The 17806-nt window shown below is 41.9% G+C and overlaps 1 protein-coding gene across 8 annotated transcripts in view; it reads left to right on the plus strand.

The window, feature by feature from the left end:
• LOC125949975 (locomotion-related protein Hikaru genki) overlaps positions 1–17806 on the plus strand; it is a 97391-nt gene that overhangs the window by 73408 nt on the left and 6177 nt on the right. For 6 of the 8 annotated variants that reach the window (XM_049677487.1, XM_049677486.1, XM_049677490.1 and 3 more), the window contains 3 exons: positions 2653–3516; positions 12939–13721; positions 15441–15641. In XM_049677487.1, coding sequence (XP_049533444.1) covers positions 3270–3516; positions 12939–13721; positions 15441–15641 — 1231 coding nt within the window. In that variant the 5' untranslated portion in view covers positions 2653–3269. The remainder of the gene's footprint in view (positions 1–2652; positions 3517–12938; positions 13722–15440; positions 15642–17806) is intronic. The other 2 variants (XM_049677489.1, XM_049677492.1) reach the window with 2 other exon arrangements.

The following is a 17806-nucleotide window of genomic DNA, read 5'->3' on the forward strand; positions in this document are numbered from 1 at the left end:
GGTTCTTTTTTTATCTTGTGTTGTGTGTTTTTTTATGTATGTTTATCCCTGCCAGATGCTGTTGCGATGTGTTTATGTGTATCAACTGCTCAACTAACCCACACGGAAGATGGTTCAAATCATTGATTGATGTTTGATGGATGGCGCAAGATACTTTCGTAAACATTACTTACCATACAAAACATAACCGGGATCTGACTGGAAGTAGTGGCGTCATCTGGTAGAACCACACGAGACCCTTGATTTGTTCGAGGAAATTCTCGATATAACCTCCAGGGACTTTGTTGGTGAGGAAAAAGGGCATGGAAAGAGATGTGATAACGAAAGATATTGGGGGAATGATAGAGAAAGAGAGAGAGAGAGAGAGAGAGAGAGAGAGAAAAAAAAGAGAGAGAGAGAGAGAAAAAGAGAGAGAGAGAGAGAGAGAGAGAGAGAGAGAGAGAGAGAGATTGTGGACGTGTTAGAGTGACCAGGGTTTCGTTAACTTTTCCGTCCAAAGTCGAAAACAAAAAAGAACATCCAGGAAGTCCAGGTTGGTGGTGGTGTTTTTGATTTTAGTTTAGGAACTTCCGTTTCTGGCTTCCTGATGGATATTTTGGTTTTCTAGAGTTTTTGAGTATCCGATGTAAATATGTGTGAAAGGGCATTGAAATATCTGCCTCAAAGTCCTGCATTAGAATGAAAGTGGCCGGAAGTCAAAAGGGATACGGTTGAATGGAAGTTAGCGCCATTGTTGCAGGAAGAACACATCGAAAACCAGACAAGCATCATCCTGCCTAAGAACATCAGTTCACCCGGCGGTTAGTTGTATAAATGAGAAATTAGAGATTGTTGGCCCCAAAACCCGAGTAGCAAGAACCAGGATGAGGGAGAGTCAACACTGGTCAAGAAAATACCAACCTGCTCTTCCACCGGAACAGCTTTCGAGAGTTCTTGAACACTACTATAAACAGTCCTCGAGTAACGACAAACTGGTGCTGATTGCTAAGTTACCGACATTGGTAAATTTAAGTGCTATGGGTTTTCAAACACATCCTGTTCTGGCCAGAAGATGATTTGTCGAGAACATCTCGCACCGCAAGGAACAGTGACAGCCCTTTGAGGTGATAAACGAATGTTCGTCGAAAACATCCCGACCGGGAGTGTAAATAAAGGAAGACAGCGTTGCGCTGTGAGTAGCCGTGGAGTTCGATGGTGTAGACAGCCGGGAGGAAGATGAGTTTATCGGAAAAGGAGAATGTTTGCTTCCGGTGTGGTGAAGCGTCGAGGTTTGCTACGCTGAGTCGGTTGGGTAGACATAGAATTTCACCAACTAGAGTCAACCAATCGTATGGTTTAGCAAAACTTGTAGTGGTCACTGGCAGGCCGAAGGGAATGTAATTTGTTCTGCCAGCCAGTATTGGTTTCAGAAGATGAACATTCTTTCCCATAGTATTGCAAGTACTTTAAATTTGTTTCGCCTTCTTTTTCTCTAACAACCAATTTCGTGTGTTGTCCGTACAAACTAAACTAACTGGTTGTCAGTGTTGTGAAAGTTAGGTAGTACACGTGCCCAAATACTACTTGAACACTACCGCGACGACACCGCGAACGGTATTCAGAAAGCACATCATTTATGGTTAAAGCGCCATAAAGCTAGTCGCACTCCAATAGTCTGCCTCTCTCATGGTTAGAAGTAGTGGGTTGAATTGAGTTTATTCCATCATTTCTTGAAAGACTACACCTGAGTGAGCGAATAATGCGAATATTTTGTTGATACCTTACTCATCTTACCTGCCCATTCGCTGACAAAGAATTAAACCTAGAGGCAAAAGCTACGCTGGCAAGAAGTTGATGATCTAGTTACAACCTATAAAATGTATCTATTATCAGACCAAATGAGCAAGAATTCAATTGGAAGTGTTCAACAAACGTCTCTCTAGATTCCGACTTCAAAATCCTTTTCTATGTCAGAACAGACAAAAGGAGTTGCTGAAGAAGTGTTCGTGGGTGGAAGAAAGGAAAATATGATTGCCTTATCAAAAGTAGTGTGAGGTTGTACTGGAGCACATACATGATGGTTGGATGACTTTGCTGTTCTCACACTGGGTCCATCGTGTTACGGTCTGGTTGATTGTCCACCTTATAGCCCTCGACAGCTGTCTCCAGCAACAAATTTTCATGAGTTCGCTCGCTCTTATGCTCTTTCTTCATTTGTTTTTTATTTTGCAATCTTTGTTGTTCAACTCCGAATGCACGAGTTCATATCTAACGAATGCGTGGCTACTAGTTGTTTAGTCAATATGTGAATAGACCATTTTGCACCTCAGTACAAATCTCATTTGAATCAGAAATAAAATGCGAAACACTCACCGAATGCCTGCAAGACTGTGCGATTGCTGGACGGTGTGCCATCGATGGATAGAGGGATTGGACGAACAAACAAAGAGTGTGCAAAATTGGTGAACCATCGTCGAGTTTGGTGCATCAGATTCGTATCCCGATGGGAAGTGTGAAACGAGTTTTAGACATCGTTACGAAATTCTATCATTTGGAACCACTGGAAAGAGTCGATAGGATGATTCCGACTATTCGCTAGAATATTGAACTCAAAAACCTCCAAAAACCAAGCTAACGTCTTTCTCTCTGTTCTCTTTTTGTTTCATCCACTAGATATGACAACTACCGCAGCATCCGGAGGCAGGAAGTAGAAGGTACCAAATGAAACCATAAGTGATGTGCTGTGTATACTTGTATGCCCTCAAAATCTGCTCGACATTATCCCGCAAGGACCGTTGATGTTGGTTTTCGGTTTCGGAAAGCGGGATTTTGTTTGATGAAAGGTGTTTCTCCGAACGTCAGAGTGAGGGACACTTGTTTCCGGAAATCGAATTTAAAACCTAAATGGTGTGAGGTCGATGTGTGTCTTTCTAACCGTTTGTGCAACTAGCAAGTGGCATATAGTGGAAGAAATGCTTGAAGAGTGTTCCAGTGAGTGTGTGAGTAAGTGAGATGAAAAATGATAAAGTGAACCAGGTAGCAAGACGGCAAAAGTGAGCCTGAAGGAAGCAGACGCCGAGTACAGAATTCGATTGTCGATTGTCGATTGGATTCGGAATTCAATTTCTCTGTGCAAATTGGCTTGCCGACACTGGTGAGAGTGTGAGTGTGTGTGTGTGTGTTCTAGTGTTGGTGTGTCCGTTCTCACTGAGTGTTCGCAACACGGGAAGGTGTGACTACTGATGGTTGGTTGGAGCTACGGTGATAGCAGATAACATTCGCCAGAATAGATGTCAACATCCGCCAGACCGGTGCAGCGACGGACCATGGCACAGTTGCATTGCAATCTCGGTTGCGCCCGTCGGCCAATGAGCATGCGGCCCATTCGGAGGAGGGAAATATGTAAAATGGAAATCGGAAAATGTTTGCTTTTCCTCATGCTGCTAACGAGTGTTTGTTTTGAAGGCGTTCGCACAGATGAACCGGATGCAGGTGCGACATCGTCCGATCCACATCCGACACAAACGAACGAACCTGGTAAGTACACACAGGCATACATTTATCGGTTTTTTGTTTCAGTTGTTGGACTGGTGGTTCTCCCTGCACCAGAGATCATGCAGAATCTTCTGTTTGTCCATGTTGCAAACGAATTCGCTTTAATTACTATTGGCGCGTCGAATTGATTTCCCTTGAAGAAATGTAGTCTTTTGCACTACTTTTATTTTTCACATGGGCTCCCGATGCAGGAATGGCAAAATTTCTTCTGCTTAAAACTCAGGCTGGTATAGAAATGAAATCTGTTCCAGTATCAGTAGGTTTCGAATGTACTCCTCTTCTTGTAACTGATTGTCTCTCGCAGCGCTGAATTCGATACATTTATCGTAAGTCAAAAGTGCAAGTTCTATGAAGTTTTAAGAAGAAGAAAAATATGACATGATTGAAATACATATAAGTAAAAACCAATCGAAATCTTCCGCCAAACCGATAGTGCAACTTATCTTATAATGCAACTGTGCAACTTTGTGCAACTTATAAATATGAATTCAATGACGCTTAGAAACCAACAATGAGTTTAGAAAACTTCTCTTCAAAACATATCTTCATTCACGAGGCAAAACGTTATACCTTTCCGCATCATTTTTAACATGCAAAGCATTCCATCCCTCTTTACCACAACGTACTTGCTTACTGATCCGCGTAGAAGTGTGGCAGCCATCAAATTAAGGTGAATTATTGGAAAACTTCTTCACTTAACGCAAAACTTCGCGCTCCATTTCCACAGAATGCTCTCTCGTACGCACACCATTTGCTGTTCGCGATGATCGGAACATCTGAAACCGCCAGCAATGTTCACCGTTTTCGTTGTTTTGCACTCTGTCCGTCACGTCGCTCACCTTTGATGTTGGTCTCGGGTGCTGTCTGTCTAAACTTCGCGGGATACCTTCGATGAATAAAAAAGAAAAGATGAAACGGCAACTCACCGGAGATGGTGGCAGTCGGTGGAAATGATGGAGTTATTTCGCTCTTCCCGCAGCATTTAGAAAAGGAGTAAAAGCGTTTTAGTTTCTATCATTGGTCCGTTGTTACGTCACTTTTATTCACTCAGACAGCAAGCATCCAGATGGAATCGATGACCAAGAGTTGGGGAAGTGGTGTGAGCGGGCAAACTATCAATAGACAAAAATGGTTCCGCCGCATCCATCGTGGGGTTCAGTACATTCATTTTGTTTTCTTCGAATCATTTATCGAACTTAGTTGTTGTTGCTTATGATTGCTCTTGTTACTGGAGAAGTACAAGAACGAAGGATAACTGGCAAATTGTGAATGGACCGTAGCAACTGAGAATGACCGAGGAATCATAATAGAAAATATTCTGTTATTTATTCCGGAGTGACCATAATTGCTGTCGTGTCGCTTTCTGTTTATCACTTCGTTTATTTAACTTTTCACTATACACAATATGAACACTTGTTTGGGGACAGTTACATTGTCATCATCCTAAATCGTAATGCTGTGCTCCGCCATGCCGTTTATTAGGGTACCTTATTCGATTTTATTCCAACCAACAAAATCCATTGGAATCGAAACGAAAGTGCCATTTTCGTTGGTGTCGTTAATGCCGACCCCCATTGAACAGTCATAGCTGCAATGGAGAGCGTGGACCAGCAATGAACGACGATTTACTGCAGATCCAAGATTTTTTTTAAAGTTTTGCTTTTACGTTTACTGACTCCAGATTTTATGGGGGGATAGCTCTCATAGGAGCGATGGCTAAAATTGAGTGATTTTCTATAGCTCCATAAGATATGATAAAACACCATGGACAAACCAAAGAATAAAGATATAAGAATTGAAAGAAGGATCAGATTAATAGAGAATGTTGATGGCCAGAAATCAATTTCGAGAGTAATATTATTAACGTACGAAATACTCAAGAATTCTCGGGGTACACCAATGAAAGTATGAAATACTCGTTAATACGTAGGTACGTAAATGTCGATAGTTTTATTACATTGTTCTTGCGACTGTTCTGATCAGAGGCAGAAATCAAAGGAAGACGCATTCCAACTCGTCCAATCTAGCCATCCAACTCGTCCATCTTCCAATCTCTCCGAAATTTGAAGGTCAAGATATTATGTGTTATGCCCTATCCAGCAAAGATCTTTTCATTCAAAAATCGTTAAAAAAGCATAATTTGGTTAGAACATCGAAAAACGAGGTCTGTACCGCCAATCTTCCAAAAGCAATGCGCTTCAATCATCCAAACAATTAGTGATGTAATAAGTAGAAACGGGCAATATCAGGAAAAGATAAGGTAATTTAAAAACCACCAAGATAAAAATCCCATATAAAATGCCCCGGATAGGACCCTTCCTTAACCGACAAAAAATTCTGTTCCGTCTATGATGGAAGGCTATAAAGATTCTTAAATTGTAAACTGTAAATCGATTGTTCTCTATTTATAAGACCACAATAACGGAATGTTGAAAGATTGTTTGGTTTTATTATTTTTCAAGAAATACGGCTCCAACATATTCAGCAAATTTCAGGATTTCATTAGAATGTTCTAGAACTATTTGATGTAATTTCAGGAGTCTTCTAGAACAGTCGAGAAAGTTTTTTGCCCCTTTCAGGATCATTTTCGTTTCTAGATTAACTCAAGAACATTCGAGCATCGAAAAGATATTCTAGGCTGGAGTTTAAACTGGCCAGTGATCTTGTAACAAACGAACTGTCCCACGGTGAATGAGATGGAAAAAAAGCTCAAGATTCAGAAAACAAACCATAGTAAACATGATGCAAAAACAGGGCAATGCTCTTTCGGAGCCAGATGCGTTTCAAGTCTCCACCAACATATAAAAAAACATAAAATTGAGAGGATTTTTCATTCAATTTCCACTTATTGTGGGCGAAGTGACATTTTATGGAAACTGATTCTGGTCAGAAACGATGGAACAACGATACATGCCTGCTTCTGTCACTTTGAAAGGATGTTCAATATTGTATATGATGTCTTTATCCTACGCGTACCTTCGATGGAAATCTGGTCGAGAATTGATCAGATGGGTAATGTGGGGCACCCATCTCATTGCGCCGTCTCTCGGAACCTGTTTCATCCCTCCATGCAACATGCTATAATGTATCTGCGGGGATTCTTGTCGAAAACAGCCGTCGCCGTTGCCAGTGATTGAGGTCCATGATGGGATCCAACCCTTACTGTTGCAGCATCCCTTTCCTCCTTAACCAATTTCGTAAGATTCAATTCAATCAAATTCCCCAAAAACCTCCCATCCAACTACCGCGAAATCGTGTACGTTCTCCGATATCTGAAGCAGACACAACATCGAGCCAGCAATCGTGCACGAACCTGAACGTGGCTCACCCACGGCGCTAGCGGATAAATTTGTTTTTCCAACCCATCGTTGGGCCAACCGACCATGTCCATACCAAGGTCTATATCCAAGTGGTATCGGAGAGGTTGCTGGATGGAGTGAAAGGCGCAAAGTAAATCAATTTGCTACTTACCAGTTCGACGTTTCGTCGGTGGATAACCTTTTCGCGAGGTTCCGTTCGGCTTGGGATTTCATCGAGAGCATTCAGGCCTTGGATTGATTTACAGAACAGCATGGCCATTGGTTATGGGTAGCAATCACCTCCCTCTCGGACTCACTCAACGAAACAAATTGAACGAGAAAATCAGGATCGAAATTAAACCATGGCCAACATCCGTTGTTCATTCCCTCGTATGATCCACAATAATAGATTGCAGAATACATCTGAAATGCATCCTGAGCTTCGAATGTTTCAAAGAATGATATCGTAGCGAATGATTTGCAGAAGAGACCACAACATAAGCATCCGTGCAATGCCATTGCTCTGGAAACGCATTTTCTCTAGTATCTATGGTCCATAGTATTTACGAAGCTCTGTAGGCCACACAACCTAATTAGAAGAAAGGGAGTCTACTGCAACATAAATTATGCAAATGAGAGAAAGTCTGCGATATTGAAAAATGGTTACAATTACGTTCAACGTTAAAGGGTCAGGCGATTTTGTATTATTTTATTTGAACTTTATTATATTTCATTTTGGAAGTGTGTCTGTGGTGGAGCTATCCTATCGGAAATGCAATAAATCTTGGCCACAGTGACGCATGTGAGGACACAACAAACGCAAGGACGTGACCAGCAACCCCAACGACCCTTAGATCTCTTGAATTTGGGGACATCTGTTCCGCATTGCGTGCTGAATGCGTAATGCTTCCACTACATGGTCTCTCAAGATTCCGTGGAATGCGGCCGGCCTTTTGTTTTTGTCATCATTTCTCGCGATTGACTTTCCCATTTGCACTGTCGAAGGGTGTTTTGACATTTGCTTTCAATTCTTTCGCTCTATAGGATATCCCCAGGTTCTGTTGCTTCAGATGGATTCAATATTTATCTAAATGCAAGTCCAGTGCGAGTGGCAAAGGAGCCACCGTCTGCGAATTATCAAATTATCTCCAAGCCACCTCAGAATCAAGGTCCAAATCGATCCGAATAATAAATCTGTTGATGCGTCGGCAAGTCTCAGCCGACCAAATGGTGACAGCCGGAGTACGATTTGGATCCTTTGTCCACTTTCTCCTGGTTCTCACAGTTCTCGTCGTTGAAAAGTGATAAAAAGTGTTCAACATTAGATGCTGCTGGTTTAACGCCTGCATCCCCGTGACCCTTACCCACCAATTCGAACATTGCAGATTCTTCACAGGACCTCCGCCTGATTCTTTCTTTTTTACTTCTTGTTCGTGCGTGAGGCGTCACGAAATTTATCACATGCCTTGCCTAGCCCGGGCAAAAAAGTGAAAGATGAATAAATTTTCACTTTTCACGCATCCGAGAATGAACCTCTGTCAGGGTTTGAGGTGGTGGAGGGGGTGCTTCGGATCTTTTGCCGAGACAAAAGCGCGTCGAACCATCTGGGATTAGAAAAGTGAATATTGATGTTCAGAGATTCTTTTCTCTTTTTTCTTCAGCCGCATGTAGTCAGTTACTTTTGTGGGATTTCCAAGTCCGACCCTTTCTAAAGAATACCGCCATTCGGTGAACGCCGCAAACCCATATGAGGCGATGGTTAGTGTAGAATTGCCTGCGTAAGCATAAGCTCCCTTCATGAAGGCACGGGTATTACATGATTGGATGGATGGATGGAAAGTGGGTCGAAAGGGAGTGGGTTTTTTTCTTTTACCACTCCAGAGAAGGGAAATGGTATTCTTCTTGAGCGAAGCAACTTTATAACTCAACCTGCCACCGCGACAAGGAGCAACCGCAAGAGCGACGTGCAAAAGATTCTTCGCGGCTTCTTCCGTTCTTAGCAAAGTTTTTTTTATTATTACCACCCGCAGGATGTTGGGACTCCACCAATGGTATGAGGTGTACATAGGTGATTGGAGCTAAAATTTCATTTTACGGATTGTACCCATTCATCATCATGTTGTGCGCGGTTTCGTTGTGGTTTCTACTCACACGCACAATCTCTTTACTCTTTTTTTTTGTTTTCCTTTTACACACATAACAAAGTTTGGCCGTTTCCCATGATCGCTGTTTTTGGGAGCGTAGTTTTTCATCCGACACCTTTTCTTGGTATGGTTGGTTTTGAGCCTTCAACTAGGCAGCTGAGTGATGAACAGATTAACCTTGGGTGCGAACACGAATGGGCAATTTTTATTTGTTTAACAGCTTAACAGGGATTGGTTCCGCTGTTTTGGATACATGAGGGCTTCCAATGGCAGTCCACAGACAGTTCTAGCTCTAATGAGAATGAAAAATTTCCGTTGAACATCCTAACTCGACCGTCCAGCATTGCGGCATGTTCTTAACTGGTGGATGGATTGGTGACCAAATAGAGTACCAGTCTCGTTTCCATGACAAATGATTCGCTCTTTTTGTTTCCTGTTCTTCAACTAAGAGCTTTCAACCTGGATGGAATAACATTATTTATCAAAAACCGGAAACCCCGTAAAAATGGCTACATGGATCAAGGTCCAAAACACGGTTCTCATTCGGTGAGTGTAACGATAGAAAGGACTGTTTTAATTACTGTTTGTGCAGCAGATCTCGACCGTCCATACATACTCACGAACCGAGAAGACCAAACCTAACCGACCGATGGGTAAAACAATTTTCTTCTCTGAGCAATTAAATTTTTCGAAACGACTAATGAGCTTACAACAGCTTGATACGGAGCTTCCTGGGTCAGAAGAAGCTATGCATTGTGCTCGGTACCTTCATTTAGCCAACTCACGGCAACAGAAGAAGGAGACAAAATACCCACCCGAAACACCACAACAACACAACTGAGCGCAGTCCGGATGTGGAAATATAAAATAGATGCTCTTCCTGTTTCAGTTTGGATTTATTGGTTATGTCCTGGGTGTTGTTGGACAATTAGTTGCAATTGTTGTGAATCTGTTTGCATGGTTTGAGCCATAACAATGATAGAACGTGCATAGAGCGGAGTCTATGCAACACAACAGGCGATTCCGTTGTATTCCTGCTAATGAGCAACGCTCTAGATGCCCTTTTTTGATGCACGTACAAAGCTCGACTTTTTTAGGGAATTACTAAATTTAGCTTTTCTGTGAATTTCATGAATAAGATGCATAAGCATTGTAGGATGATGAGCGATCTTCCACTGTCCTAGATTGTATTGACAGGAATCTCGCTGCTTGTATAGAACCAAGACCAAATTAATGATGTTTCTATCTTATATCACCTTCTGTGATTTAGGGACTATTCTTCTACCAAAAAGAATCATTGGAAATTGACTTTAGATACGGATCGTCGAGAACATTAAAGCCAAGTCTATCTCGTTCTAATCTGAGTATGATACCAAGAAAATCGCGTGTAAGAATCATACTTAGCAATGCTCCAGTTGCTTATCGCAAAGTCCACGAAGGTTGAACATTTCGAGTTTCAACTGAACCGATGCAGGATTAAATGATGCAGGGAATAAATAAGGTTTTCTGCAGCAGACACATCAAAATATCGATTTTATTTATCCAACTAGCCATTATCGTATGATTTAAAAACGAGTGTACTATACCATGGGGTCGTCATTTTTTAATTTTTTTATTTGTTGAACTTACGTACAGATGGATCCTGTTCTGCATTTGGGCTTAATTGTTATTAATGATCGATAGCACCGATCAATGGAGAACGATGATTTTGACTTATAAGTCAGCCCATAAATCACTGGAGAAAATGTCATTTTTCAATCCAATTAGCATTCATTAATCAGCTACATCGATACTGCAACAAGAATCCTGGCCTCAAGGATAATGAATGATGACGAGTTAAATGAATTCATGAAGGATAATTTTTCGATTCATTCATATGCAAATTGGTTCGTATACCTAGCTGGCTCACTGTATACTACTGTGATATACAGACTATTTGTTGCGGATTCTATATCATTAGTATTCAAATTTATCATTCAGCATTGTGAAATAAATGTTCGATTCGACTGAATGTTTGATATTTTATGGCCCATCATTTCTCATTTCAAAGGATTCGTTAGAAAATACCATTTTCTGTGTCTAAACTACACTTCAAATGGTCGATACTAGTTCTACACATGCTCTTCGGTTGCCTATTCGATTTGATCGATGACCAACCCATCTGGCAGCTTGCTTGCATGTTGGATGATAATTTATGCTTGCAACAGTGGTGGTGGTACAAGCAAGCTGTTCATTGTTACGCGCAACTTATGGTTGTCTCTATCTGTGAACAATTCTTCTCTGAAGCAATTTGTTGTTGAGCGTGGAAATGGCTACACCCGAGTTCGGGTATCCATGTCGAGAGTATCGAGCCACCGGTAAAACCCGCGACAACAATCCCTAACCCAGGAGGATGCACCCGAATGTCATGAAAGTGAATTATGAACACGGAACATGGGTGAAATCGCGAGATACAACCAGGATGAAGCTGATAGAATGGGAGCTTAGTCCGTTATGATGAAATAGCACAGATTTATCTTTTATTTTATTTTGTTTTAATGCAACATCTAGCACTAACAAAAAGATGAACAGCATGTTTCATCATTATAATATGCGATAAATAATAATAAAATAAGATAAGAAAAGTCTGGAACAATAGTTGGAAAAAATTGAAGGAGCTACCGGCAAGACAATATTGAAGATGAGGAAAATTAGTATAAACTACAAGTAATACAAGTTTAGCTATTTTAAATTTAAGCAAATATTTTAACAACTACGGGACTTTCATTATGTGGAATGTCACTGTCCAACAAGTGAACTCCTTTTCCAACAATCATCCTGCAATGACAGCGTAGATGTCACCACAGCTTCACATTAATTAAATGCCACGACACTCATATTCATACCATGTTGCATTCTCGTTCACCCTATGAAGCACACGATTCCGAAAAGCAGCAACCGTTACCCGGCATCCATCTAATCAGATACGACAGACTCATTAGTGTTTTGTGAAACGACGAATTTTCTCTTGATGAGTCTAGGAACATACAGAGGAGCGATCCAAAGTTCTCTTGGTATACACCACACCTCATACAAGCCAGTTAGCATACAAGCCAGTTAGCATACAAGTTATTAGTCACCTGGATGCAACCGTCGCAGTCTGCTATCAGACGAAAGACACATTGCCAATCGTCAGAATGCAGACTGAGACTGCTCGTGAGCGGATAATAAAGCGAAAGGAACAATATCAATACGGAATATGGACGGTTTTGGTGACAATGATGACCGTAGGTCTCAACGTTATTGGCGCCGCGATAATGAGAACCGTTCCGATGGGTATCACCGTAATTCAATGTAATTTTCACAGTTTTCCAATCCTCAGTCCAGTTCTTAATTGCGTGACCGAACCGCGACATTTATTTGCCAGTCGAGAGTGGCTTGATTGGAGCAGTACAGCTATACCACCGCGGAACTGTAGTATAGTGGTCAGTGTTATACCGCAGTGCATCGTTTGAACCTTTTGTTTGATATCCTGGCCATAAATCCTCATTTGTGCAGCCCCGTAGCATTGGGCACAAAATGATGGAAGTAATTGAAAACTGGATTTTCCCTTTGGCTACGCGGTAACTGTTTGGGAATGCCACTGCGGACATGGCGTATGTTTAATGTTTTGGGTTTTTTTAATCAATTACCAATCGAGTTTCGTCATGAAAATAGTGTTTCAATTCATTTTGTTTCAAGCCTCCAGGCCAGAATGCGAGATACAAAGGCCATTTATTGGTTGCTGTCATCTGGTTTGGCACAGGGTTCAACGTTTAAATTGGAGATCAATCGAAGGCGTGTTTTGATCCTCTCATGTTGTCACATCATGATTGAATTCTCTTATAATCATGTTACTCTCTCACTCTCTCTCTCTCTCTCTCCTCTCTCTCTCTCTCTCTCTCTCTCTCTCTCTCTCTCTCTCTCTCATCCATTTCAACAGAGTTGACAACTGGATGTCCACCACCAGAGTTGAAGATTTCGCGGCCGCGTAAACACTACGCTACGACTGAAGCACCGTTCGTGACGTTCGAGACCACACAGCTCTATTTGCCACAGGACTTCACGACGGCTGACTTTGAGCTGGTCGACGGTGGCCGCTCTGGTCAACATGCTCTGTCAGGTGATTCGGTGGGTGCCGGGAAGGATGCTTCATCGGCCGCACTTCATGGTTCGCATTCCGATACCTCCTTCTGGTGGGAACTGGGAGTACAGAATGCGGAACTTCGTGAATCTCTTGCTGCAGCTTCATTCCCGTCGGCTTCAATGCGCAGTAGACGAGCTACAGCTCACTCTTCTTCGCATCGTCATCGCCGGCGACGTCGCTCCTCGTCAGTACCGTCTGGGGCGAGCGGTACGGAACACAACGATTTAGGCCAGCTGCTTAACCTCGAGGAGCTGACACCTGCCATCGTAATCAACAACGTCTTCAACGAGAATGATAGCGATCACAGTGTGTTCGACAATCTGTTCCTCAACAGCGCTCCAGGTGTCGATGAAGTTGAAGGAGACAGCGATGCTGCTGCTTCGAATAGTGACGGTCGCTATGTGGACAAGAATGAGATTGAAGGAGAAGAGATCATCGTCGAAATGGGAGACAACGGGAGTATCGTACGACGGCGCGTCAAGCGCAAATCGGGCAAGACAACGGGAGCGCTTAGTCGGGCCAAGGCTGGTAGCGGTGGAGATGGTGGCAGCAAGAGCATCGCTCGTCATCACAAGCAAGGTAAGCGCTTTATGAGGTTCTATTACTTGACATATGACAATTTGGAATGTAGATAAGATAGTTGAAAGGCGTCAACTGAGTGGTTCTTGTGCTTGATTTTCGATCAACTGTCATCATTGGTTAATAGAACGAATGATAACAAAGGAGGAGAATACTGAGTCATTCCATTCTTGTTGACATAAAGTGTAAATTGTAAACCTGGAGAAGAGACTTCTTGCTTCAATCTATCCATCCTTCGCCAATCGGCAGTAAAGGGGTTATAGTATCGCTCCAAATCCAATCCAAATTGGGTAGGTCGGGATGAATTCTCAAGGATTGAACGTTTCTATTGCATGACAACTCAACGATAATGTGAATCGATTCGAATCGATCGATCAATCCGTTTGTCGGGGTGCAAGTTATCGAGAAGCTTATTGATGAAAGGCCGACGAAAATTTAGTGCAAACCTATGATAGACTGCTTCTGTCATTTACTCCTTTTATCGTGGAAGGTAGGAGAAATGTTTTCAATACTGGCATGTGAAATGGCGTATCAGCTTGATTATTATAAGTTGGTTTTTGTTCGTTGGTGCATTTCGACAGATTATATTTTTCAAAAGGGTACAAACATGTTTCAATCTAAGTTAAAAGAAACATAAGAACTTTTCAATGAGACCATTAGATCAAAAAAAAAATAATACATTTCGTCTCTTATGAAAAGGTGTTACTTTTTTCTTTTTTTTACAACGGATCTACGGACAACACAGTTTTTGAGCTATTTAACAAAAGCACAAAGGAATAATAGACAACAATAATAGATTTAATTGTTGCTCATACTGTTCGAAAGTTAGATTAGCTTTTGCTTTTTAATGCTTGAAGAACATTTAAAGCTGTGAAATGCTTTAACGTGTTTTGTTGCCACTGGATATTTTACCGAAAAGTTGAGCGTCTCAGTGTTTCTTTAATTTGATTATTGAACTCAATCACTAAATCGTAGTTTGAATCATTTTTGCTGTGAAATATTTTATGGTTTTTTTGTCTCAAAACTTAAAAAAAAAAACAAAAAGCTGTTTCATTATCTATGCATTTTTATTCGGCGAATATTATTTCTTTTTATTAAATGGAATTTTGAAAAAAAATTAATAATTGGCTAACTTTACTGATTCGCGTTCAATGTTAAGCAGGATAATATGATCAAGCTTGCGCAATTCATTGTTGAAAGAGAGAACAGAATCCGAATTGATCCGGACAGTTACCTATCGGCACAAATGCAGTTTTCCAAAAAAGTTATTTCATGCGCACTATCGTACGATAGTTCATATTTTTTTCAATGATCGATGGTATTTCGAAAAATAAACTACTGTACTAAATAAGCCAGAAAAAATGCTCTCGAGCAATCAATCAGTCAGCAAAAACGCTGTCCTATCAGTAGTGTGTTCCAGACACATCAATCTGTTTGATCGTCGATGCAATCAAAACGGGTGTATACACAGAGTGAGGTAGCGTCCGTGGCGCATATGGAAATCGTTGTCAAAGTAAATACCAAACGCTAGTGACGCATTGGGACAAGGTATTATCGTCGGCCATGTGTCACAGTGTAGTATAGGGTAGAAGCACAAAAAATTGCCTGTTAAAAATATTAGCTGATAGCACTGCCAACAAAAAAGTCAACTCACCAACCAACCAACCAACCGATTCGTCCATTCCTCAACTCCTCACAACTCCACCTGCCGTTCTTCAGATCACACGTACGCAGATACCCCGGAAGCGGTTGAGTTTGATGGTGGTGATGGCGGTGGCGGCGGCGGTGACAACCATCAGCATCAGCTGCCGGGCAGGGTTCGTGTGAAGCGTAAATCGGGAAAGGCAACCGGGGCCCTCAGCCGTCCCAAGGGTGGCAGTGACAGTGGCAGTAAAAGTATTAGTCGCAATGCCAACAAAGGTGAGCCCCTCACTACCAACATCAAACACCGGAACACACACACCAGCACACCAGCACACCAGACTGGATGGTAGTAGCTGTACCTGCTGTTGTTGGCACTGCAACAGATTTGTCCTTTTGTATTTGCACCGCTTGATCCGATCGTTACGGGTAACAAAACAAGGATGCAGTAGCTTCACACAAACATAACGTACAACCTAACACATAAACTTACAAGCATACTCTACATACACATAAAAAGATGAATGCATGTTGTGAGCATGATAGCACAAAAGCGTTTTCTAGCAAGAAGAAAATACTCCATTTTATAAAGAGTAGCTAAAATGGCCGTGATAAGGGAAGCATTAAAGCTATTGTTGTCGAACGGAAAGTAAAATGCTGACGACAATTCCTATAGCAGAACAACATGATTACGAACAGTAGCAAAGACTTAAACACAGAAAAAAGGCTCGTTTCAGGTTCCAATCTTCCCACGAACCCTAAATTTATGGTTTCCGTTAAATATATTACTGATTCAAGGATCTTATGATATTGAAATATTTGTTTGACGTTCTATTCACATACTTGTATTAGGTCGCGTTTTAGTAGATAATTGTCTCGCCTATATAAAGACTCTTGGTCTATAAAAAATGTTCGTTCACCTATACCAACAACCAACAACCAACAACCTATAGTTAAGTTTAAAACAACCTAAAAATAAGATGGTAATTTGTCAGATTCAAAAGATATAGTTTTTATCTTGAATGCACGTCTAAGTACCAGTAACTCATGTTTTTGATGTCATCAATAACTTCAATGAACCTAGTCTCTTGAACTACCAATTGCTATTTCGTGTGGTATCGTTAAAAACTACCGTGCTCAACCTTTTACTAACTAGCCTATCTGACTACAAAACCTTTTACTGACTAATTGAACTAATTTAATAACCTACTAATAACCTAATCGGCTTATCATAAATATATGCACCATTATCACGTATATATGCATTCACAACAAACATACACGCACACACTCACAGATACATGTAACGCATCTTGCTTGGTTCAACCAGAGTTCCGCTGCGTCGAAGCACGTCCCAAATTTGTCGCTTGCCGTGGGAATCCCCGCATTGCTTCATCGCCATACGCTTGCCGTGCACCATTCCTATGACCCAGGGTATTTCCACATCACGTTTCGCGAACCAAAGAATCGGAAAACTGTTCTTTTTTTATAACGAAATTGCTAACAAAATCCATCACCCTCGTCGTTGAGCGTGTCAGCTCCTGCGTGCTGTACAAATGAACTCCGCAATTCGTGATAAACGCATTGCTATAAAGTTGAACCTTTCGTCGCATCGCTACTTTTGACCGAGGTGCTGGCAACCCGTTCCATGGATTCTAGATTTATGTTGCTGTTCCCTTCCTCGGTCGTATGCAAATTTCTCACGACATCAAGCTTAGTAGCTAGTAAATGTGCCAGTATTAATAGAGGTTGTGCTAGTAGTGTTAGTAGTGTTAGTGTTGGTAGTATTCGTAGTAGTGGCTTTCATATGGTTCTTCATCACTGTCAGGGGCACGTCTGAAGCAACATATCGTTGTGAGGTTGGAAGTGAGGATGAGGTCATGATAAATGTTGCTTTAGCCCGAAAGCCACAGCGCTCTGGTGCGTTAGCATACGTGTGGCGCTGAAACGTAGCGTGCTCCAGTTTTCTCTGACAGCTCATTGAGATGCACTTTACGTAGGGTCATACGCGAACTCACTCTGCTTCTTCTGCTGCTACTGCTGCTGCTGGTGGTGGTGCTGCTGCTGGCAACCACTTCCTAAGAACTCGTCATTCACTTCCGGCACAATGCACTCCGGCATCGCTTATTCATTGTGCTTGTGCTTATTAAACGCTACCCCGTAGGTACGACTGAGGGTATTGAGGGTTTGCGGAACGGTATGGTACGTACGAAGGCGGTTTCCTGTGGTTTCCGCTTGATTGGCATTATGGTTTTGCTTGATTCGCTTCGCTTGAAGTGCAAGACATCGCGTACCATCCAAGACCGCGCATAGCATCGTCTCCGGTCCGCATTCCCACTCAGCACTCTTCTATGTCGGGCACACCACCGTCGCTTTCTTTCTGTTCGTAGTGCACAAGTATATCCGCTACACATACAACCCCATACGCTTTGCACCGAAAAGCG

Source organism: Anopheles darlingi, chromosome 2 (assembly GCF_943734745.1).
Source record: "Anopheles darlingi chromosome 2, idAnoDarlMG_H_01, whole genome shotgun sequence".
NCBI classification, from domain to species: Eukaryota; Metazoa; Arthropoda; class Insecta; order Diptera; family Culicidae; genus Anopheles; species Anopheles darlingi.